At 40.5% G+C, this 23,122-nt stretch overlaps 1 protein-coding gene across 1 annotated transcript in view; it reads right to left on the bottom strand.

The window, feature by feature from the left end:
* Positions 1-23,122, bottom strand: part of tmeff2a (transmembrane protein with EGF-like and two follistatin-like domains 2a) — a 394,247-nt gene that overhangs the window by 217,349 nt on the left and 153,776 nt on the right. The window contains exon 3 of the mRNA XM_034186163.1: positions 22,087-22,216. Coding sequence (XP_034042054.1) covers positions 22,087-22,216 — 130 coding nt within the window. The remainder of the gene's footprint in view (positions 1-22,086; positions 22,217-23,122) is intronic.

The following is a 23,122-nucleotide window of genomic DNA, read 5'->3' as shown; positions in this document are numbered from 1 at the left end:
AGCGGTGTTTTTCTGTATCTGTTAGCTGTTTAATCTGCACAGTTAGATTGATCTAGTTATCTAGATAACGATTTGTTTCACAGTGTAATCGTCACGTGCCTTAACTAAAGCACTCCTTCTGCTGAATCACCTCTAAATTATTTACACATTATTCACTTTGCGTGTTTTTAGGAATCCGCTAGCTTAGCGCAGCTACTAGCTCTTAGCCGATTTAGCATGGCGGCTTCTCCTGTCTCTCCCGCACTTTTCTGCTCTGGGTGTGAAATGTTTAGTTATTCCTCGGCCTCCTTTAGCAGTAACGGTACTTGTAATAAGTGTAGCTTATTCATAGCTTTGGAGGCCAGGCTGGGCGAATTGGAGACTCGGCTCCGCACCGTGAAAAATTCTACAGCTAGCCAGGCCCCTGTAGTCGGTGCGGACCAACGTAGCTTAGCCGCCGTTAGTTTCCCTCTGGCAGATCCCGAGCAGCCGGGAAAGCAGGCCGACTGGCTGACTGTGAGGAGGAAGCATAGCCCTAAACAGAAGCCCCGTGTACACCGCCAACCCGTTCACATTTCTAACCGTTTTTCCCCACTCAGCGACACACCCGCCGAGGATCAAACTCTGGTTATTGGCGACTCTGTTTTGAGAAATGTGAAGTTAGCGACACCAGCAACCATAGTCAATTGTCTTCCGGGGGCCAGAGCAGGCGACATTGAAGGAAATTTGAAACTGCTGGCTAAGGCTAAGCGTAAATTTGGTAAGATTGTAATTCACGTCGGCAGTAATGACACCCGGTTACGCCAATCGGAGGTCACTAAAATTAACATTGAATCGGTGTGTAACTTTGCAAAAACAATGTCGGACTCTGTAGTTTTCTCTGGGCCCCTCCCCAATCAGACCGGGAGTGACATGTTTAGCCGCATGTTCTCCTTGAATTGCTGGCTGTCTGAGTGGTGTCCAAAAAATGAGGTGGGCTTCATAGATAATTGGCAAAGCTTCTGGGGAAAACCTGGTCTTGTTAGGAGAGATGGCATCCATCCCACTTTGGATGGAGCAGCTCTCATTTCTAGAAATCTGGCCAATTTTCTTAAATCCTCCAAACCGTGACTATCCAGGGTTGGGACCAGGAAGCAGAGTTGTAGTCTTACACACCTCTCTGCAGCTTCTCTCCCCCTGCCACCCCCTCATTACCCCATCCCCGTAGAGACGGTGCCTGGTCCCAGACCACCAATAACCAGCAAAAATCTATTTAAGCATAAAAATTCAAAAAGAAAAAATAATATGGCACCTTCAACTGCACCACAGACTAAAACAGTTAAATGTGGTCTATTAAACATTAGGTCTCTCTCTTCTAAGTCCCTGTTGGTAAATGATATAATAATTGATCAACATATTGATTTATTCTGCCTTACAGAAACCTGGTTACAGCAGGATGAATATGTTAGTTTAAATGAGTCAACACCCCCGAGTCACACTAACTGTCCGAATGCTCATAGCACGGGCCGAGGCGGAGGATTAGCAGCAATCTTCCATTCCAGCTTATTAATTAATCAAAAACCCAGACAGAGCTTTAATTCATTTGAAAGCTTGACTCTTAGTCTTGTCCATCCAAATTGGAAGTCCCAAAAACCAGTTTTATTTGTTATTATCTATCGTCCACCTGGTTGTTACTGTGAGTTTCTCTGTGAATTTTCAGACCTTTTGTCTGACTTAGTGCTTAGCTCAGATAAGATAATTATAGTGGGCGATTTTAACATCCACACAGATGCTGAGAATGACAGCCTCAACACTGCATTTAATCTATTATTAGGCTCTATTGGCTTTGCTCAAAATGTAAATGAGTCCACCCACCACTTTAATCATATCTTAGATCTTGTTCTGACTTATGGTATGGAAATAGAAGACTTAATAGTATTCCCTGAAAACTCCCTTCTGTCTGATCATTTCTTAATAACATTTCCATTTACTCTGATGGACTACCCAGCAGTGGGGAATAAGTTTCATTACACTAGAAGTCTTTCAGAAAGCGCTGTAACTAGGTTTAAGGATATGATTCCTTCTTTATGTTCTCTAATGCCATATACCAACACAGTGCAGAGTAGCTACCTAAACTCTGTAAGTGAGATAGAGTATCTCGTCAATAGTTTTACATCCTCATTGAAGACAACTTTGGATGCTGTAGCTCCTCTGAAAAAGAGAGCTTTAAATCAGAAGTGCCTGACTCCGTGGTATAACTCACAAACTCGTAGCTTAAAGCAGATAACCCGTAAGTTGGAGAGGAAATGGCGTCTCACTAATTTAGAAGATCTTCACTTAGCCTGGAAAAAGAGTCTGCTGCTCTATAAAAAAGCCCTCCGTAAAGCTAGGACATCTTTTTACTCATCACTAATTGAAGAAAATAAGAACAACCCCAGGTTTCTTTTCAGCACTGTAGCCAGGCTGATAAAGAGTCAGAGCTCTATTGAGCTGAGTATTCCATTAACTTTAACTAGTAATGACTTCATGACTTTCTTTGCTAACAAAATTTTAACTATTAGAGAAAAAATTACTCATAACCATCCCAAAGACGTATCGTTATCTTTGGCTGCTTTCAGTGATGCCGGTATTTGGTTAGACTCTTTCTCTCCTATTGTTCTGTCTGAGTTATTTTCATTAGTTACTTCATCCAAACCATCAACATGTTTATTAGACCCCATTCCTACCAGGCTGCTCAAGGAAGCCCTACCATTATTTAATGCTTCGATCTTAAATATGATCAATCTATCTTTATTAGTTGGCTATGTACCACAGGCTTTTAAGGTGGCAGTAATGAAACCATTACTTAAAAAGCCATCACTTGACCCAGCTATCTTAGCTAATTATAGGCCAATCTCCAACCTTCCTTTTCTCTCAAAAATTCTTGAAAGGGTAGTTGTAAAACAGCTAACTGATCATCTGCAGAGGAATGGTCTATTTGAAGAGTTTCAGTCAGGTTTTAGAATTCATCATAGTACAGAAACAGCATTAGTGAAGGTTACAAATGATCTTCTTATGGCCTCGGACAGTGGACTCATCTCTGTGCTCGTCCTGTTAGACCTCAGTGCTGCTTTTGATACTGTTGACCATAAAATTTTATTACAGAGATTAGAGCATGCCATAGGTATTAAAGGCACTGCGCTGCGGTGGTTTGAATCATATTTGTCTAATAGATTACAATTTGTTCATGTAAATGGGGAATCTTTTTCACAGACTAAAGTTAATTATGGAGTTCCACAAGGTTCTGTGCTAGGACCAATTTTATTCACTTTATACATGCTTCCCTTAGGCAGTATTATTAGACGGTATTGCTTAAATTTTCATTGTTACGCAGATGATACCCAGCTTTATCTATCCATGAAGCCAGAGGACACACACCAATTAGCTAAACTGCAGGATTGTCTTACAGACATAAAGACATGGATGACCTCTAATTTCCTGCTTTTAAACTCAGATAAAACTGAAGTTATTGTACTTGGCCCCACAAATCTTAGAAACATGGTGTCTAACCAGATCCTTACTCTGGATGGCATTACCCTGACCTCTAGTAATACTGTGAGAAATCTTGGAGTCATTTTTGATCAGGATATGTCATTCAAAGCGCATATTAAACAAATATGTAGGACTGCTTTTTTGCATTTATGCAATATCTCTAAAATTAGAAAGGTCTTGTCTCAGAGTGATGCTGAAAAACTAATTCATGCATTTATTTCCTCTAGTCTGGACTATTGTAATTCATTATTATCAGGTTGTCCTAAAAGTTCCCTAAAAAGCCTTCAGTTAATTCAAAATGCTGCAGCTAGAGTGCTGACGGGGACTAGAAGGAGAGAGCATATCTCACCCATATTGGCCTCTCTTCATTGGCTTCCTGTTAATTCTAGAATAGAATTTAAAATTCTTCTTCTTACTTATAAGGTTTTGAATAATCAGGTCCCATCTTATCTTAGGGACCTCGTAGTACCATATCACCCCAATAGAGCGCTTCGCTCTCAGACTGCAGGCTTACTTGTAGTTCCTAGGGTTTGTAAGAGTAGAATGGGAGGCAGAGCCTTCAGCTTTCAGGCTCCTCTCCTGTGGAACCAGCTCCCAATTCAGATCAGGGAGACAGACACCCTCTCTACTTTTAAGATTAGGCTTAAAACTTTCCTTTTTGCTAAAGCTTATAGTTAGGGCTGGATCGGGTGACCCTGAACCATCCCTTAGTTATGCTGCTATAGACGTAGACTGCTGGGGGGTTCCCATGATGCACTGTTTCTTTCTCTTTTTGCTCTGTATGCACCACTCTGCATTTAATCATTAGTGATCGATCTCTGCTCCCCTCCACAGCATGTCTTTTTCCTGGTTCTCTCCCTCAGCCCCAACCAGTCCCAGCAAAAGACTGCCCCTCCCTGAGCCTGGTTCTGCTGGAGGTTTCTTCCTGTTAAAAGGGAGTTTTTCCTTCCCACTGTAGCCAAGTTCTTGCTCACAGGGGGTCGTTTTGACTGTTGGGGTTTTACATAATTATTGTATGGCCTTGCCTTACAATATAAAGCGCCTTGGGGCAACTGTTTGTTGTGATTTGGCGCTATATAAAACAAAAATTGATTGACTGATTGATTTACATTGCTGAGCAATTCTGAAACCTGCCTATATATGCCTGCTATTTTTGATTAGAATGGTATAAAAAAACAGACTTCAATTTTGATGTTTCACCCCAATGACCAAAATGAATTACCTTTGGTAAATTTGATCTCACCTGGGCAATTCTAGAACACACCTACACATGTGACATTAGGGTTAAAAAAAAAAAATCTAAATTTGACCTTTGATTCAACGATCTTGACCTGTGCCAAAATAAACTGTATAAGGCCAACTGTTGGGTTGACCATTATCCACATATCAGTCAGCCAAAGAACTAGGGAGGAGTAGATGAACAAAAATGCAGACAAATGTTTCTCAAATTATAATATGATTATAGTTATGATTCCAAATCTTTTTGTAGTTACAGTTTCCAGTTTCGACAATGGCTTAGTGGTTAGAACTGGTCCCTCACAGCAAGAAGGTTGTGGGATCCATTCCCGGCCTTTCTGTGTGGAGTTTGCATGTTCTCCCTGTGTCTGTGTAGGTTTCCTCCAGGCACGCCGGTTTCCTCCCGCAATCAAAAACATGCTTATTTAGAGTCTGTTTCTTCTCTGCCCCTGACCAAGGCAGAGTCTCTACATCTAGAATTGGTCCCCGGGCGCTGGACTGTGGCAGCCCACTGCTCCTAGTGGTTAGATTGTGTCTAGCTGTAATTAGGATGGGTTAAATAGAGAAGACAAGTTTCGTTGTATGTATGTGTAATGACAATAAAGATTCTTTTCTATTCTTTATTTAGCAACATCACAAAAGTTAATCAAAGGAGGTGATTTGTTATGTTCTTGAAATAACAATTTTAAAAACTTGTATAACTGGCAATAAATATCTCTTGTTGCCTAAATATTGTAGTTTTGGTTATTATCATTGTTGAACCTGAGAATGTTGAAAATTGATACCAGGAAGAATTTTGAAAAGGTCTTCTGTTCGTTGGTGGAAAATAAATGACTCCTTTTTTATAGGTTCAGGAGCAATAAGCCTTTACTTTCAGGGGACATTTAGGTGTAAATGACTCTACACCCATCAGTCATAAAGGCGTATAGATGTTAAGGCGTTTGTACATAGTACAGATGGAGACGCCATCATTCTTTGCCTTGTTCTACATACAGTAAGTGTTTGCCAGGATACAGAACCACAACATAATGGAGATAAAATTGCACTAATAAATGCTTCTGGAGAGACGTCTTATATACGTGTTCCTCTTACACACACTCAAACCCCAAACCAAGCAGTTCAGCGTGGAACCTCTGGCACACAAAGCCTCCTTTTACCGCGGTAACACTTGAGCATCAATTTCCACATGTTCCTTCTGCTGAGCTGTGACCATTCAAAGAACTTTTAATGGACTTCACTCGGCTGCCTGTCAGTGTGGCAACTGAGTCAGCGGCCACTCAACTCCAGCCAACAACACAATCTCACTTAAGTGTTGATTCGCACGAAAATCAGCCAACATTACCTCGCCGGCTGACTTACTCTGTCTTAACTGCACACATTAGTCATACGGCACAAACACAAAGGGGAGAAAGCCTTCGTGGGAGTCTGGGAATATAATTCAGTCGTATCCATATTAATCATTGCAAGATTAAACACACTAAACAGGCCAAATGCCACATTTTAATGAAAGGAAATAATATTTTTTAAAAAGCAGCACTGCCTGCTTTTGTGTGCATGCAGATTAGCAAGACGGGGAAATTGAATTTAAAATGAAAGAAATTATTCATATTATATCATTTCTATTTATGTATCATTCATATTAAAAGGGATGACAGTTATTTCTTTATTTATATAGATCTTGTTATTTATATGGGATTATTTCACCATCACACCACTTCTCAAATCTCATTACCAAACACACGGGTGAAGCTGACTTCATTAAAACAGTCTCGACATGCTCGATCGTCAGGATGGAAGTGAAGTCATTTCATAAAAGGAGCTCACGCCTACTGTTGCCAACAACGGTGAATTAACACGATGATCCTAAATCTCTCGCAGACTATCTGTAACCTCATAACACCACGCATTACAAGTAGCTGCAGTGGTCTTGGAGAGGCTAATGATGTGGTTGACCTTTTCCGACTGAAGTCACCCACTCAGCATCTTAAAACCCAAACTACAGCCACAAACAGTAAGCTCAATTATGTCAGATAATTACTCCACGAGCTGTGAATAATGTGTGAATATCTTCTCCGGCTGCAGTAACTGTGCCATCGTTTGACACCTAAGTCCCATTTCTGTCGTGAAGTCTTTCTTTTCAGGTACGCTGAATAATGGTTTTACCTCCAAAGTATTCAGCATTTCATTACCTTTCACAGCCTTAAAGTACCAGTGGGTAAAAAAGCTCTCAGCTCACTTCCTCGCTCGCCGCTACACCGTGACTGATACCACATGATTCCCCATCCTTCAGCCGCTGTATCTCCAAATGTTGTTGTGGGACGTTGGGGGATTTTGAATGAGCTTGAGCTCTCAATCCAATATGGATAAGTGTGTGTGTGTGTGTGTCTGTGTGTGTGTGTGTGTGTGTGTGTGCAAAACACCCCTAATACCTGTAATACTTTTTATGTCCTTTGCCAAGGACCAAAGTTTCTCTCTAATTGTTAGCAGGATCTCTCACGAACACATCAAAGAATTTCAATATTTGGTGGAGAGGTGGACCTTGTTCAAGGGCAGTTAGTTTTATGCAGATTTAGCATAATTTGAATTAATATTTTTATAATTTCTCTCAGCCTGGCGCATTATTCCCACTTTACAGAAACAGCACCTCCACCTGCACTTTAGTGGTTACGAACAGATAAACGGAGGACAGTCTAATCTTGGTACAAGTACTGTCTGTGCTTTTTAAGTGATCTAATCCTCTTGAGTTAAACCAAGACTGTACAACTCCTCACTCAGGGGGAGGAGGAGGAGTAACAGGAAGACAGAGGATAGAAATGAGAGTATCAGTAGTAGCCAGTAAACCAGTATTCATCAGTATGTCTGGTATTAATGTTGCATATTTATATTTGCAAACTGCTTTTCTTTTTTACTTACACTTTTGATACTCTGTGTGCTTCTTACCACGTATGCTGCAATACAATGCTGCTGGAACCTCAATTTCCCTGACGGTGTCCTCCTGGGGGATCAATAAAGTTCTATGTAATCTAATCCTAAATCTAGTGTCAGACTGCCTGAATATCAGTGATCATTTTATTGTGTTCATCTCATGACTGGCATACTCAGACTCTATGCTTGAACATACCCTGCACTCAGTTTGGCCCATTAGATTAGAACAGAGCTTTTACTGTCATTGTACGTACATACATACAACAAAATGCATCCTCTGCAATCTCCTCCAACCTCTCCAACCAGATGTAGAGACGCTGCCTTGGTCAGGGGCAGAGAAAGGAGCAGACCCTAAATAAGCATGTTTTTGATTGTGAGAGGAAACTGGAGTGCCCGGAGGAAACCCACACAGACACGGGAAGAATATGCAAAATCCACACAGAAAGAGTGGGACGCGATCCCATGACGTTCTTCCTGTGAGGCAACAGTGCTAACCACTAATCCACTGTGCCGCCCTTTTCAGCAAAAGTTAAAGTTTTAATCCCTTTCAATTCTAGTCTTTTAAATCATTTATTATATTACATCCTCAATATGATAAAAATTCACGTCGCCTGGAAATAATGTAGGAATTTGACCCACACTGGTTAAATACAGCGCCAAGACACTGTGACACACTTTCTGTGACAAAGTCATAAATGCAACTCAATGTCATGTCAGTTCCTGATGGTATCATGAAGAGTGATTTTAATCTGTTAGTTTGTGATATCGTTACAAAATGTGGTCCATTTTTGTGACGGTATCAAGAAATTTGAGGTGATGCAGGCGAGGAGCCATGGGGGTTATAGTCAGGGTTATGGTTAAGATTAGGGGTAGGGTTAGAAAAGAATGAGGTAAACTTGAGTGTACCATGAAAATGTTAAAAAAAAGCATAAGATTGGATTGCATAGATGACATGGGGGCTTTTCTGACCCAAGAATGGGAAATTTGGCATCAGAATCATGGATATGCGGTAAACCTTCAATTGGGACTGAAAGTGCCACAAAGTATGTTACATTTAAGAGATAAAAGAGAAAGGGATGGACAGAACTTGTAACTATAGGTGGACAGAGATCCTGCTGAGAAGAAATGAAGATAAAATCTGGACATAATGCACCTGAAGATAGACAGGTAAGACAAGACTCACATAGTGCTATCTCTGTACCCCCCCGGCCAGGACTAAACCAAACCAACTTTTTTAGGTTCCTTAGATGATCCCAAAGCACAATCAGGATATTCCCAAAAATAAAAACTGGCCTCAAGCTAGTTATCCAAGATGGCCACCAAAATAGGGTTTTTCACTAAAACAACATATAAACAACTTAAATATCACAGAGATTCAATGATAAGAGTTTATTGGCAGCCATTTTTGGATGCCATTTTGAATCTTAAACCCATGAATGAATTTAGTTTAGGCACAAATGAGTTTGCTGTGACTTGCAATGGTCTTCCAATTGAATCTCTGTGATACTAACATTAGTTCCACATCAATTTTACTTGGTTTGCCAAAATGAGTCAGTGCGGAGATGTGGTAGGAAATTCATGCTGCAAAAAAATAATATATACTTTCTATAGCTACATTTCAACACAATGTAAATTTTGTCCATTTTGTTGGAAATTAGTTGGGACTACACCTTGAATGAACAATGTAGAGGGTGGCAATGCTCAAAGTAGATACACAGTAAATCACCAAAAAACAAGAAGGAGCAAAAGCAGACAATAAGACAAAGAAGAAATTGTTCTCTGCAAAATGATATCAGCATAAATACAAGCAGAGTTCTTTGCCTTATTCTCTTTTGCAAAAATCAAATACATTTAAGTGAAGCTAATCAGAAAATGGACACAAAACCAGTGTGTTTTTGTTGTGAGAACTGAAGGCTGAAGTTTGTTTACTCTGGTTAGTACAAGTGATTTGACGCATAAGAGTGGATTTAGGTCACTTTACATAATTAGAACCAACAATCAGCCAAAATTTCTGATATGCCGGCACTCTGTTCAACAGCCAAATTATTTGTCACTTTGGCAGCAAAATTTCCATGTTAACAACACATATAATGACTGCTAGTGGAGTAGAAACTTTTCTCAAGTGGAAAATGAGTTGCATTTGACCAAACTGAAGCAAGTTGGCAAAAGATGCACAATGTCTGCCATGGTTTAGAAATTTGTTGCATTTTTGACCTGTAGTGCAATAACGCCTTTTCTGATTAACTGAATATGTATTTACCGCTGGTTGCTAGCAATAATGAATTATAGTCGGGTCTTTGGAGAGTGAGACACTCATTGTAATTTTGCTTTTGTGCACTAACACAATGGGACAGCAACAAAACAATCAAAATGTGATTGAAGTGTAGACTTTCAGATTTATTTCCAATATCTGTCTGAGTGGAGATCAGGCTGTTACTGCTCGCTCACTCTGAAGCCTAGCACATGCAATCCTTTCCTTAGCATAAAACCTCTCACTTTTTGGGTTCTGGTTGCTGGTGCAGATCATCTTTTCATTTGAAATAAAAACAAATTTCAAAAACTTGTAATGACAGTACAGATCGGCATGGCTGAATGGGAAGGATGCTAAGCTAAGCAGCTAACTGTGTTGTTTTTGTTTGGGTTTGAAGACAGAATGCTCATATTGAAATTGTGAGTGAAAATTTATTTTGCACTAAAAATAAATTGCTAAATAATAATTTGTTTTCCACGTGTTCATATCAGAACAAATGCATGTATGCATCTACCTAAATTCAGGGTCAAGTCAACAGTCAAATGGTTAAAAATCGTTTCACACAGACGCTGGAAAGGGTGAAGGCAATGGTCAGTCGGCCGGTCGGCCCTGGCGGTGAGGTGTCCCTTATTTATTTTTCAGAGAGTTGGCAACCCTAACTATGCATATCAGTACTTTAAGGAATTTCTTAGAATTTTTAGAGAGTTGATTCTCTCCATGCTACCAGACATGTTATGACATTTCCTATTCAGTGGTGAAAATAAATAATTTGAGTGTTTTAGCTTGCCCCACAGCATTCCATTGTGTAGCTGATTAACCGATGAGTGTAAGTGTTCCAAATAAAGTTTGAACCAATCAAAATATTTTTTTCCACATTGACAAGATGAGCCATAACATATCTAAAAACAGAGCACAGGTTGAAAAATGCCAGGGTGACCCTTTAAGTGACTAAATGCAACCCCAACTTTGTGCTCAGATTACATGCCGTGTAAATCAATCAATCAATCAATTTTTTTTTTATATAGCGCCAAATCACAACAAACAGTTGCCCCAAGGCGCTTTATATTGTAAGGCAAGGCCATACAATAATGATGTAAAACCCCAACGGTCAAAACGACCCCCTGTGAGCAAGCACTTGGCTACAGTGGGAAGGAAAAACTCCCTTTTAACAGGAAGAAACCTCCAGCAGAACCAGGCTCAGGGAGGGGCAGTCTTCTGCTGGGACTGGTTGGGGCTGAGGGAGAGAACCAGGAAAAAGACATGCTGTGGAGGGGAGCAGAGATCGATCACTAATGATTAAATGCAGAGTGGTGCATACAGAGCAAAAAGAGAAAGAAACAGTGCATCATGGGAACCCCCCAGCAGTCTACGTCTATAGCAGCATAACTAAGGGATGGTTCAGGATCACCTGATCCAGCCCTAACTATAAGCTTTAGCAAAAAGGAAAGTTTTAAGCCTAATCTTAAAAGTAGAGAGGGTGTCTGTCTCCCTGATCTGAATTGGGAGCTGGTTCCACAGGAGAGGAGCCTGAAAGCTGAAGGCTCTGCCTCCCATTCTACTCTTACAAACCCTAGGAACTACAAGTAAGCCTGCAGTCTGAGAGCGAAGCGCTCTATTGGGGTGATATGGTACTACGAGGTCCCTAAGATAAGATGGGACCTGATTATTCAAAACCTTATAAGTAAGAAGAAGAATTTTAAATTCTATTCTAGAATTAACAGGAAGCCAATGAAGAGAGGCCAATATGGGTGAGATATGCTCTCTCCTTCTAGTCCCCGTCAGCACTCTAGCTGCAGCATTTTGAATTAACTGAAGGCTTTTTAGGGAACTTTTAGGACAACCTGATAATAATGAATTACAATAGTCCAGCCTAGAGGAAATAAATGCATGAATTAGTTTTTCAGCATCACTCTGAGACAAGACCTTTCTGATTTTAGAGATATTGCGTAAATGCAAAAAAGCAGTCCTACATATTTGTTTAATATGCGCTTTGAATGACATATCCTGATCAAAAATGACTCCAAGATTTCTCACAGTATTACTAGAGGTCAGGGTAATGCCATCCAGAGTAAGGATCTGGTTAGACACCATGTTTCTAAGATTTGTGGGGCCAAGAACAATAACTTCAGTTTTATCTGAGTTTAAAAGCAGGAAATTAGAGGTCATCCATGTCTTTATGTCTGTAAGACAATCCTGCAGTTTAGCTAATTGGTGTGTGTCCTCTGGCTTCATGGATAGATAAAGCTGGGTATCATCTGCGTAACAATGAAAATTTAAGCAATACCGTCTAATAATACTGCCTAAGGGAAGCATATATAAAGTGAATAAATTGGTCCTAGCACAGAACCTTGTGGAACTCCATAATTAACTTTAGTCTGTGAAGAAGATTCCCCATTTACATGAACAAATTGTAATCTATTAGACAAATATGATTCAAACCACCGCAGCGCAGTGCCTTTAATACCTATGGCATGCTCTAATCTCTGTAATAAAATTTTATGGTCAACAGTATCAAAAGCAGCACTGAGGTCTAACAGAACAAGCACAGAGATGAGTCCACTGTCCGAGGCCATAAAATAAATAGCAAAGCAGAGTTGGATGCCCCAAATGTACTTGCATTACGCTAGACCAGCCTTTCTCAAAGAGTGGTCCATGGACCATAGGTACTCCATGAACAGCCCCCAGTGGTCAACTGTGTTTTTCATCGTGTTTCTGTTAATAAATCAAGGCTGGAATGACAGAGAGTTCATTCAACCACTTCTTGAAACTAGAGAGTGTCACCACTAGTTTCAGTACCTGTTCTAGATTATCTTTGGCCGAAGAAGGTCACACTGGTCTGTTTCTTTCTGGCTCTCACTCTGTCACACTCTCTCTCTGCTGCTTCAACTTCCTCATTCGGAGCACAATGTCACACTGTTCAGGAGTCAGACACATTTGCACTGCCAGTAAACCTCATAAATGCTGAAATGGGTCCTGTCAGCCTTTTTATTTAGTAAAAATCATGTGGATGGATGATTTTCTTTTCCAGGATCTACAGTCTCACCCACGAACAGAGCAAATGGGCATTTTTTTTTTTTTGTGAGGGACTTTCCACTTTTCATCTAATGACCAATATTTATCAACATTTATGGATAGACTGAAGACAGAAAACATCTTACTGTAAATGATGTGCCGCCGCACCGCGCCGGCTGCGTCCCGATGCGCGGACCCGCACGTCTTTCATTAAAAAATCTCCTTTAACAGTGGAATATCTGGATAAAATGCTGAAACCAACTTCTTCTGAAACTTCTCTGTTCTCTCACGACGTCCTGGATCAATAGAGCCTGAAATGTGAAGGTTTTCAGCTTGAAACAGGCTGACGACGGCGCCTGGGAGCGCTGCGCGACGTCTCGCACCGTGGGAAGTCCTTAAAGCGACAGTATCACCTCAAAATCTCTCATCAGCTGTTAAAATTTTTACCGAAAACCAGCTTAATTTTTCGAACCGTGTCCACTTCGATGTGCCTCACAGGTTTAGAAAAAATTTTGATCAAACAAAGCGCCAGTCTCTCAGCAACTTCTCAGACAAAGGAATTCCGACGAGGGGCGGAGTGCTCACAGGCGAATGACGTCACCGACAGGCGTGGAAAAACTCACGCATGCGCATGAGGGTTCAAGCATGTCTGACGTAAAAACATATGAATGAAATCCATATAGTTTTTGAAAAAAATAAAAAGGACCTATACTTTATTGACAGCCCTCGTATATAGTAATGGTAAATGCCAAACTGACAGAACCATTTATATACATATATGCAATATGTTCTTGCAAGACAGACAGCATGTAGTGCATGAGTGAACGTGGTGTGCATCTGTGATCTTCACCTGTCCTTCCTGATCAACCTATAACATTTTATTAAAAGCTAACAGATAACTTCTATCAGGAAGGGCTGACCACGAAAACAACATGAAGACAGACAAGAACAAAAGACAAGTGGTGACAGTAAGAACTGTGAGGTGATGAAAAATGTGAAACACCAAGGAGACAGAACCCCAACAATACAACATACCAGGACAAACAACCATACATGAACAAGGAGTGACATTGACAGTCTGTTGTCTAGCTAGTGAGCATCTATCCCCTAATCTAGGACACCAGAGTCTCGATCATTGGGAACAGCCAAAACCAAACTGTCGTGGCAGCCACAAACACATAACCATACACACACAGAGACCCAGATCACAGCTAAATATCTGGTCACTACTGTGGCTGGTGTGTTTGGCCAAGACAAAAGTAAAGAACCTCACCATATGACGTGGACCACTCCGGCATACCAGGAGCCACACGGGTGACTGCATGCAACTCGATGGAAAGGGGTCTAGGATACAGAGCCCCAGGAGAAAGGCTCAGGGGCCAGGAAGGGCCACCGGAGCAGCCAAACGAACCACCAGGGGAACAGCCCAGGCAGAACCACAACACACCCCCCACGTCGCAACCCCCTGATATTCGGGCAATCTTTGCCTTTATTTAAACTGATGATAGATAAAAAAGTTGCTCATCGCCCATGTTTGTTAAAAAAAGAGGCAACATTCCCTCATTAGTGTTTACTAATCTGCTTGACATTGTTCTAAATAGGACTACGAGCCAGCGACTAGACCCACGGCGACACCACGGTGAGCTTCATGCAGCGTCTCTGTAGTAAGTCATCACACCCGATCAGAGGCATAAATCTGACTTCACAAAGCTTGTTCATATGTGAATTTATGCCGCTAAACTTAGAAAAACAACACCCCGGAGAACAGACCACTCACTGTAAGAAGGCTGAGAATAATATTCAGTGTAACCCAATTAGCAGTGTGCTACAAACTGTTTCGTGAGGAAATGTGTTAACAAAAAACACTATACCAGCTGGCACAAAGCTATTAGCATGCCAAAAAAAAAAAAGCTTGCAACAGCAGACACACTATGGAACAACATGCCAATAAATCAAAACTGTCTCACACACACACCATTCTTTAACTTAAGGTTTAACACTACTGCTACAAAGTAGCCTTTACGTGTTTTAACAGTAAAATATGGAAGACACAACAAACATTGCTCCCATGTGTGTTCCCAAGTTTTGCAGTTGTTTGAAAATGTACGCTTTGCAGAATAATCTCCCCTTAGAACTTGTGAGGTCCTCGGAACAGATTTCTGCATCTTAGATGTTCTCTGGCTTTGCTTTATGGGACTTACAGGCAATTGAACAACATGCCACCGAGATAAAACTGCATATTCAAAAGTCAGTAATTAAATAAACATCAGAGGATCCGTTAAATCAAACTGCGCATGAAAGGATACTTTTATGTAATCAATGGCTGGTCTGTGAACAGTATCAAATACACAGCGAAATGTTTTTGCCAAAAAAACAAAAAAAACAAACAAAAAAAAACACTGCCGTGTGAAAACCCTTTTGCTGTTCTCTTGCTTACAGAGACATATTGTGTGGATATCTCCCCTCCAAAGCCCCGACTTTTAAATAAGTTAAGTTCAGTTAGTTAAATAAGCTCAATATGGTTTTGCATTAAACAATTCTAAAGTCCCACAGTTTATAGTTGTGTATGGAGACATTCTCGATAGACATTTTAGAACAAAATCTTGCTTATAGCTATAAGCAAGATTTAGCACAATAATATAACAAAAAGCTTGCAAGCACAAAGAACACAAACAAATACTCGTATAACCTGGAACAATAATTTGATAACTTGTCTGACAAAAGTTCACATAATTCTGCCAAAAGCCTATAAGTGTTGTGAAGCTACACAACAGATGTACAAGCAACACAAGCAACAGAAATACCCGGAGGACCTTCAGTGACGGACTGTTCAGTGCATCACGGCGCTCCGTTATTTATATACACCTGATCACCACAGCTTAGTAAGCAGTATGTTTATTTGCTTACTTTATTGATGACTAGCAGAGGTGCCTCTCTTTGCCCAGGTGAAGAGTACCTACCAAGTTTTAAGCATTTAAAAAAAAAAAAAACACACACTGAAATTTCAAAATGCTGCATGATTGTGCTAAAACCATCAAACTTGTGCTGTTTCCTAATAGTGTTAAGATATTTATTGCACATTTTGATCATTTTCTTTTTCATTTTATTGTTTCACACTGTATTGTATTGACTTACTTGAATAATTAATGCCATGATTCCACCGCACTCCGATACAGTAGGTGGCGGTATGCACCTCTAATGCTAGTTCCCAATCCATCGATAAACACAAAGAAGTTTTATTTTTCGCATTAATTTAGAATTTTGTTAAATTTATTTTCAAACTGTGGCTAACGACGTGACCAAGGTTAGCTAAAAGATGACATGGTCAAGTTTTAGACAGCGTAATATTAGTGGCTAACAGCATGACCAAATGGCTCCTGTGTGAGCATTTTATGACAAATATCTCACAATATGGCTTGATGTGCGGTTAATTGGCGTAACGGATCACATCTAAGGGCCCCTTCACACATAACACGATTAAGGCAGAATGGCGCACGAAGGAGGATTTGAATGGCACTCATGGGAAATCAGAGTCACACCTTAACGCCTCATACAGCAGTCGCCACTGCTCATGCTGGAAACCCATTCGACCATTGGGCAACACGAGGTCGCACTGCCATCTGATCGTGTTCGCAGGATTCAAACGGCATGATGTACAGCATGTCATAGAGCATGTCATACGCAGGTCGGATATATTGTGCAGCAGCCCGGGAACTGCACGAACATATCGGCCATGTCGAACTATGGACAAATGATGCGATCAGGGCAGCCTTCACACCAGGGGCCAAATGTCATTGAATGCCAGACAAATGGACTTTTGACCCACTCTCAGCTGGCATCAGCTGGAGTCCAGGTGCCACCCGTGAATATCCAACACCACTCGCACAGCACTTAGAAAAGGCGGGGCCATTCGCGCTGCCAGCATGAAAATAGGGAGCAGGTGACCACTTTTGAGCTGGCTGTGCACATGGCCCCTAGGGTGGAGCTTAAAATTAACATTTTTTTTATTTAGATTTTCTAAGGTCTCACCCCTCAAAAAGTTCCTTTATTAGTTAAAAAAATATATAGCTAAAATTTGAGAGTCCTATGATAATATTTAGAGGTAGCTCAAAGAACTCAAAGTTTGACCATAACAATTATATTGAACTAAATGCAAAATATTAAACCCTGTTGTAGAAATAAGTGAAACTTTTGAAAAATTACCAAAGCATAACACTTAGTTTGATACAAGCTTTAATAATATAAACATTAAACAACAGTAAGTACTGCAATGAAATTGCAATCAAATTTATGGATTTATATATACAATGTAGAGTGTAGACTGACTAGACTGCAGAGTCTGTAACTGAGGAAGTAGTGGCTGTTGCAGTTAATGTCTTCTTGCAGCAGTCTGGGTAATCTTTGCAGTGTTTTTCAATACTTTTTAGCAGGTACTGCAGCTGAGATTCATCCTTTGTAATAAGACCACAGTATTCTTGAACAAGGGCTACACCTCGTTCTGCATGATCATTCATAACTTTGATGACCATCACAGTGTTGCGAGCCAGTTGGTAGACTTCCCTTTAATCCCATTCTGCTGGGTCTACTTCAAGAAATGTTTCTGTTTCAATTTCAGCATGTTAAAGATAACCTTGGATTCTGGAGAAACAAAATCTTCTACAATGAAACTGCCAACTTTTGGAAGGTCAGTAAAAACATCAGACAATTTAATTCATTATTAAACTAGTTTGTCATTGGCTTAGTTATTAAGAATCAACAAACAGTGTCCAAAAAGTCATAATTACCTTGTCTGAGATTGGAATATGTTACTGGAAGAGAGACAGGAGGTTTCCAACTTTCAGTTATACCATGCCATTTGATGTAGATTTTAACTAAGACTATGAAACTTTAGTCCAATTGAGCTACCAGTAAATACGAGGTCTGTCAATAAAGTAACGGTCCTTTTTATTTTTTTCAAAAACTATAAGAATTTCATTCATATGTTTTTACGCCAGATATGCTTGAACCCTCGTGTGCATGCGTGAGTTTTTCAACGCCTGTCGGTGACGTCATTCGCCTGTGAGCACACCTTGGGAAGGAGTGGTCCCGCCCCCTCGTCGGATTTTCATTGTTTGGAAATGGCGGAATGAAAAGGACTTTTTTCCATCAGAATTTTTTCAGAAGCTGTTAGAGACAGGCACCTGGAAACCATTCGAAAATTTATCTGGCTTTCGGTGAAAATTTTACGGGCTTCACAGAGAATAAGGACTGTTAATACAGCTTTAAGGACCCCTTTAAGGACGCTCGCCGCACCGCGCTCCGACCTGCGACGACGCGGCACAAGCCACCGGACCATTTCTAAACGGATGGCTCTGTGGATACGAGACCATTGTGTGCTCTTTCTCTGGTTATCACAAGAGTTGGACATCAGCCATTTTCTGGCAGATTTCACTTTTAACAAGAGATTTTGTCATGGAAAGCCGCGCGGAGGCTTCACGCGTAAAGACCGATTCGCTTTGGAAGCGAGACAAAGGAACACCTCCATTTCGGCGTGTCATGGGACAAGTTGGGACATGCTTATCTCGGCTTTCAATGCTTACCAGTCCAGTAAGTATCAGAGAAATTGTGGAGAGCTGGACATGTCCCAACGGACAACGGTCCTTAAAGCTGTAGTAACAGTCCTTATTCTCTGTGAAGCCCATAAAATTTTCACCGAAAGCCAGATAAATTTTTCGAATGGTTTCCAGGTGCCTGTCTCTAACAGCTTCTGAAAAAAATTCTGATGGAAAAAAAGTCCTTTTCATGCCGCCATTTCCAGATAATGAAAATCCGACGAGGGGGCGGCTCACAGGCGAATGATGTCACCGACAGACGTGGAAAAACTCACGCATGTGCACGAGGGTTCAAGCATGTCTGATGTAAAAACATATGAATGAAATCCATATACTTTTGGAAAAAGTATTAACCAAAAGCCCTAATATTTTCAGAATATGGTTTCATGTAATAGAGGAATAATTTAAGAGGGTGAGACCAATTTTCTTAACAAGTTAAAAAATAAGCTCCACCCTAATGGCCCCACATTTTCTGAGTGCCCGAGTGTGTTACCAAGCAACACAAATGGCATTGGATGTGCTTCCCCACCCCCGCAACACAAATGGCATGCGGGTGTGTCAGCCCTCCATCATAATTCAACATTGTCAAGTGTGGCTGAGGTGGCCGGAATGTGATCGCTGTTCAGTGCAGTGTGCATCTGGACGATTGTAATGTCCAGCTGGAACAGCTGACCGCTGTGTACTCACAACTCAGCTGGAGAACATATGTCATGACATGAACAACAGTCCATGCAATGCACATGTGTGGGCGGGCTCTCATGCTCTCATGACATGCTGATAATTATGTACAGACAAGATCACATGAGGACCGGCCAGCAACGTCTGAGTGCGCACGGCACGGTGTGAACTTTGTTATCAGCCAGCCGGCCTAATGTCACTTTCACCGTGTAAATTGTAGCCCATGTGACAGACAGAAAGAGTGGAAAATAAATACAACAACATAACTACATACATATTTACATAAGAAATACATAAAATAAATAATCACAGAAAAAAGGAACAGAAAGTGAGATATTCAGCTGAGTAGCTCCATAAAGATGGGCGCAAGTCACAGCTGGAGAACATGTATTGTGCCATGCAGGATACAACCTAATGAGCCACCACCGAGAGGCTCGTGCATCGGCGGGCTCTTTTCGCAAGGTTATAATTAAAAACACATGTCACATTTGCTACGCGGTCAGCAGCGCTTCAGTGCATGCTGGACAGAGGTTACACGCATGCCGGCTCATGTGAACATGATATGAGCTCATCAGGTCATTCATCTCTCACTCATCTTCAACTTCTTATCCAGGATTGGGTTTGGAGGCAACAGCTCTAGCAGGGGACCCTAGACCTCCCTTTCCTGTCAGGTCATTCATGGAAAAAAATAAAAGGAAGACAAGTCATCCATGTCAGTTCAGTGCTTCCTGGTGTACATCCAGGAGGAGGATAATTCTTGTATTGTCCGTTCTTTATAACAGGAATTAAATATTAAAAAGTGCAGTTGTGTTTTTGTGTGTGTGTGTGTGTTTTTTTTATTTACAGTGAAAACATGATAGAAACATGATTGTCATACATTTAAACAGTACATTCATTGTTCTTATGATGTTCTGTTTGTGTTGTCACATTTAAGTTGATTTATGCACAGCATAAATAATATAAATAAATAAATAATAATATGTCCAGCATGAACTCACTGCTGCTGCTGTCTGAGTGTGATGTACGTCCTCGCATTGTGTTCGTGCACGCGCACACAGGCATGCACAAAACCATCGCTGCGGCATCGTTCACACCTGTCCGACCGTGTGTCCCTCCAGACAGCAGGTGGAATCTGTCACCGTTTGCCAAAACATTTTTTTTTCCTCTCTTTTTCATCCGGTTCCTGCTTCTTTCTCCCAACTTTGTGTTATGTGTGAAGGGGCCATAAGAAGCATGTGCTACAGTTTGTCCATTGAGTTAAGTGGTGGTTTGCGCATGCAGAAATCTACTACGCCACACACACATACAGAGTCACAGAACCACACACGTTAGGTATTTTATATAAAGGATTTTACTATTATTGTAGGTTCGCTATATTTTCATGGTGTATTATTCGATTTGTGAAGCACTGAACAGAAGTCAGCTATAGTCCTCTGGGCAGAATCCTGTTTTTGTCTCTTGACTGAATAATTCTGTTGTGTTTTGGAGCATTGCAAAGTGTTTAGTTTTTTGGGTAAATGGACTGCATTCATATAATGCTTTTCCATTCACATCAGAAGCTCAAAAGGCTTTACAATTATGCCTCACATTCACCCATTCACACAAACACACACACACTCCAATGCCGGGGTGCTGCCATACAAGGTACTCACTACACACCGGGAGCAACTTGGGGATGAAGGACCTTGTCCAAGGGCCTTAGTGATTTTCTGGTCAGGCTGGGATTTGAACCGAGTATCCTCTGGTCTCAAGCCCAATGCTTAACCACTAGGCCATCACCTCCCCACATTTGGATGCACCCAAATGATTACTGATGCTCAAATCAATGGATATTATACAAATAATGAATGTTTGAGTTTAATGGTATGAATATTTCATGAGGTGAAAGACAGAACGTACTATTCAACAAGACGTTTTATATAACGGCGAAAATAGATCCTTGTCATTTGATATTTTATTCATTTATAAACAACAGAAAAAAGGACTTACATTTTGGTGTTTGTCACTGATGCTTTGACTTCAGCAGTCCAATGTGAACTTTAAATAGGAGTACAAAATTAACGCTTAACCACTAGACCATCCTCTCCTTGGGTGTGTTGACACATCAAGTGAAATTGTTGCAGGTACTGTCAGTTATATTTGTGGTCTCTATGTGTGCAAGCATTTTTTTTTTCAGTTTGCAAGACATTTTTTGATGTTAAATTGATGGTGGTGTGTTTTTTTTTTATCATATTTGACAAATGGGTCATATTATAGCCCTTTTAAGCAAGCTAACATAGGTCCCCAGGTGTACTCCATAGGACTGTGATATTTCATGGAAATTGAAAATGGGACCCAGCAGTATGGACGTCTAAGAGGTAGAAAAAAAAAGTGATTGACAGCTTTAAAAAAAAATCTAAGCATGTCATATTTGCAACAGGTTCTTTCTGAAATTTATTAAAAGATACTGAGAAAAAAAAAAACACCTGCACAAAGCAGAAATAAACAGCATGGCCCTCAAGATGATACGTGATAGAGTTATTAAATTTTCTGCTTTGTTGAACGTGCCTCTTGGCAACAGCATTACAGTAAGTACTTATGACAATTGGGAACAAACATGAAAAAAGTATTTTGTCATTTATTAAAACATGAAAGGTCATAGCCATCTCGTTCTCTTTTTATTTTAGTTAAATTAATCACATTTGAATAAACTGCATAATTATTCTGGTCCTCATGCTCGGCTGATGCACATTTTTATACAACTCTTGTGCAGTTTATATCTATAATTTTGAGTCTGAATGCTGATGAGTTGGTAAATACTGTTTGCACTCTGTGTGTCATTTCGTATCCGTAGCATTGTGCATTCTTGCAACTGTGTGTGTGTGTACCTGTGCATGATTGTGTGCGTAATGTAAATGCACATACCAGCAGGACAGGAACCTTCTGAAATAACAAGTACTTCAGATTGTTGCTTGCAGGCATCTCTGCGCAGGAAGCACTCATTCTGGTAGTTCTGATTGTTGGAGCCACACACTGGGGCGTAGTCATTGTTGCACTGCAGAGCAGAAGAGAATAATAAAAAAAAAAAAAAGCAAAAGTCTCACAATTATGGTGGTTTCATTCAGACTTCCTATTGTACAATGAAGCTTTTGTATAGCCTGAATAAAGTAAGTACATATTGAAATACTGCTGAGTGTATGTGCAGAATCTGTTTCATTACTGAAATTTTTGAAGACAAATGCAAAGCACAACACTGCCATTGTGTATTTTAGACTCCACTGTATTTTTTAAATGAAATGAAAAAGGACAAGAAAAAAAAAGTGGTTTTCTATGCGATACCACCATGGTACACAAACTCATGAATACATTTAAATTCAAAGGTCCACTGGTGCTTAAAGATTTAAGGCTCTGTCTTCATGGTGCAAATACTTTGGGCCTGTTTCCATCCACATAATGATATTTACAAAACTGACTGCGGTTGCGTGGCGCTCAAAGCGACCACGCCTCTACCAATTTAGAACGTTATGGCTTAACCTGGCTTCAACTGATGACTTAGATAAAAAAATTGAGCCATGATAGAGGTATACAGTCCAGGATGTGTCTTGTAGCTGTCAAATACAAAAACAACTCTAAATATCACGGCAACAACACTGGTAAGTAAAGTATAAAAATGTAACAAACACAATATGGTGGACATCATGGACAATGCCAGTCACCCTCGGCACACCGTCATCAACAACCAGAGGAGCCTCTTCAACTACAGACTGCTCCTTCCCAAGTACAGGACCAACAGACTGAAAACTCCTTTGTCCCTCAGACCATCAGACTGTACAACTCCTCACTCAGGGGGAGGAGAAGAAACAGGCAGACAGCGGATGGGAAGGAGAGGAACAGCAGTAGCCAGTAAACCAGCAGCGATCAGTATGTCTGATGTTTATATTTGTAAATCTTTTTTTTTTTT

Source organism: Thalassophryne amazonica, chromosome 14 (assembly GCF_902500255.1).
Source record: "Thalassophryne amazonica chromosome 14, fThaAma1.1, whole genome shotgun sequence".
Lineage (NCBI taxonomy): Eukaryota > Metazoa > Chordata > Actinopteri > Batrachoidiformes > Batrachoididae > Thalassophryne > Thalassophryne amazonica.
This window is presented reverse-complemented; position numbering and strand designations above follow the sequence as displayed.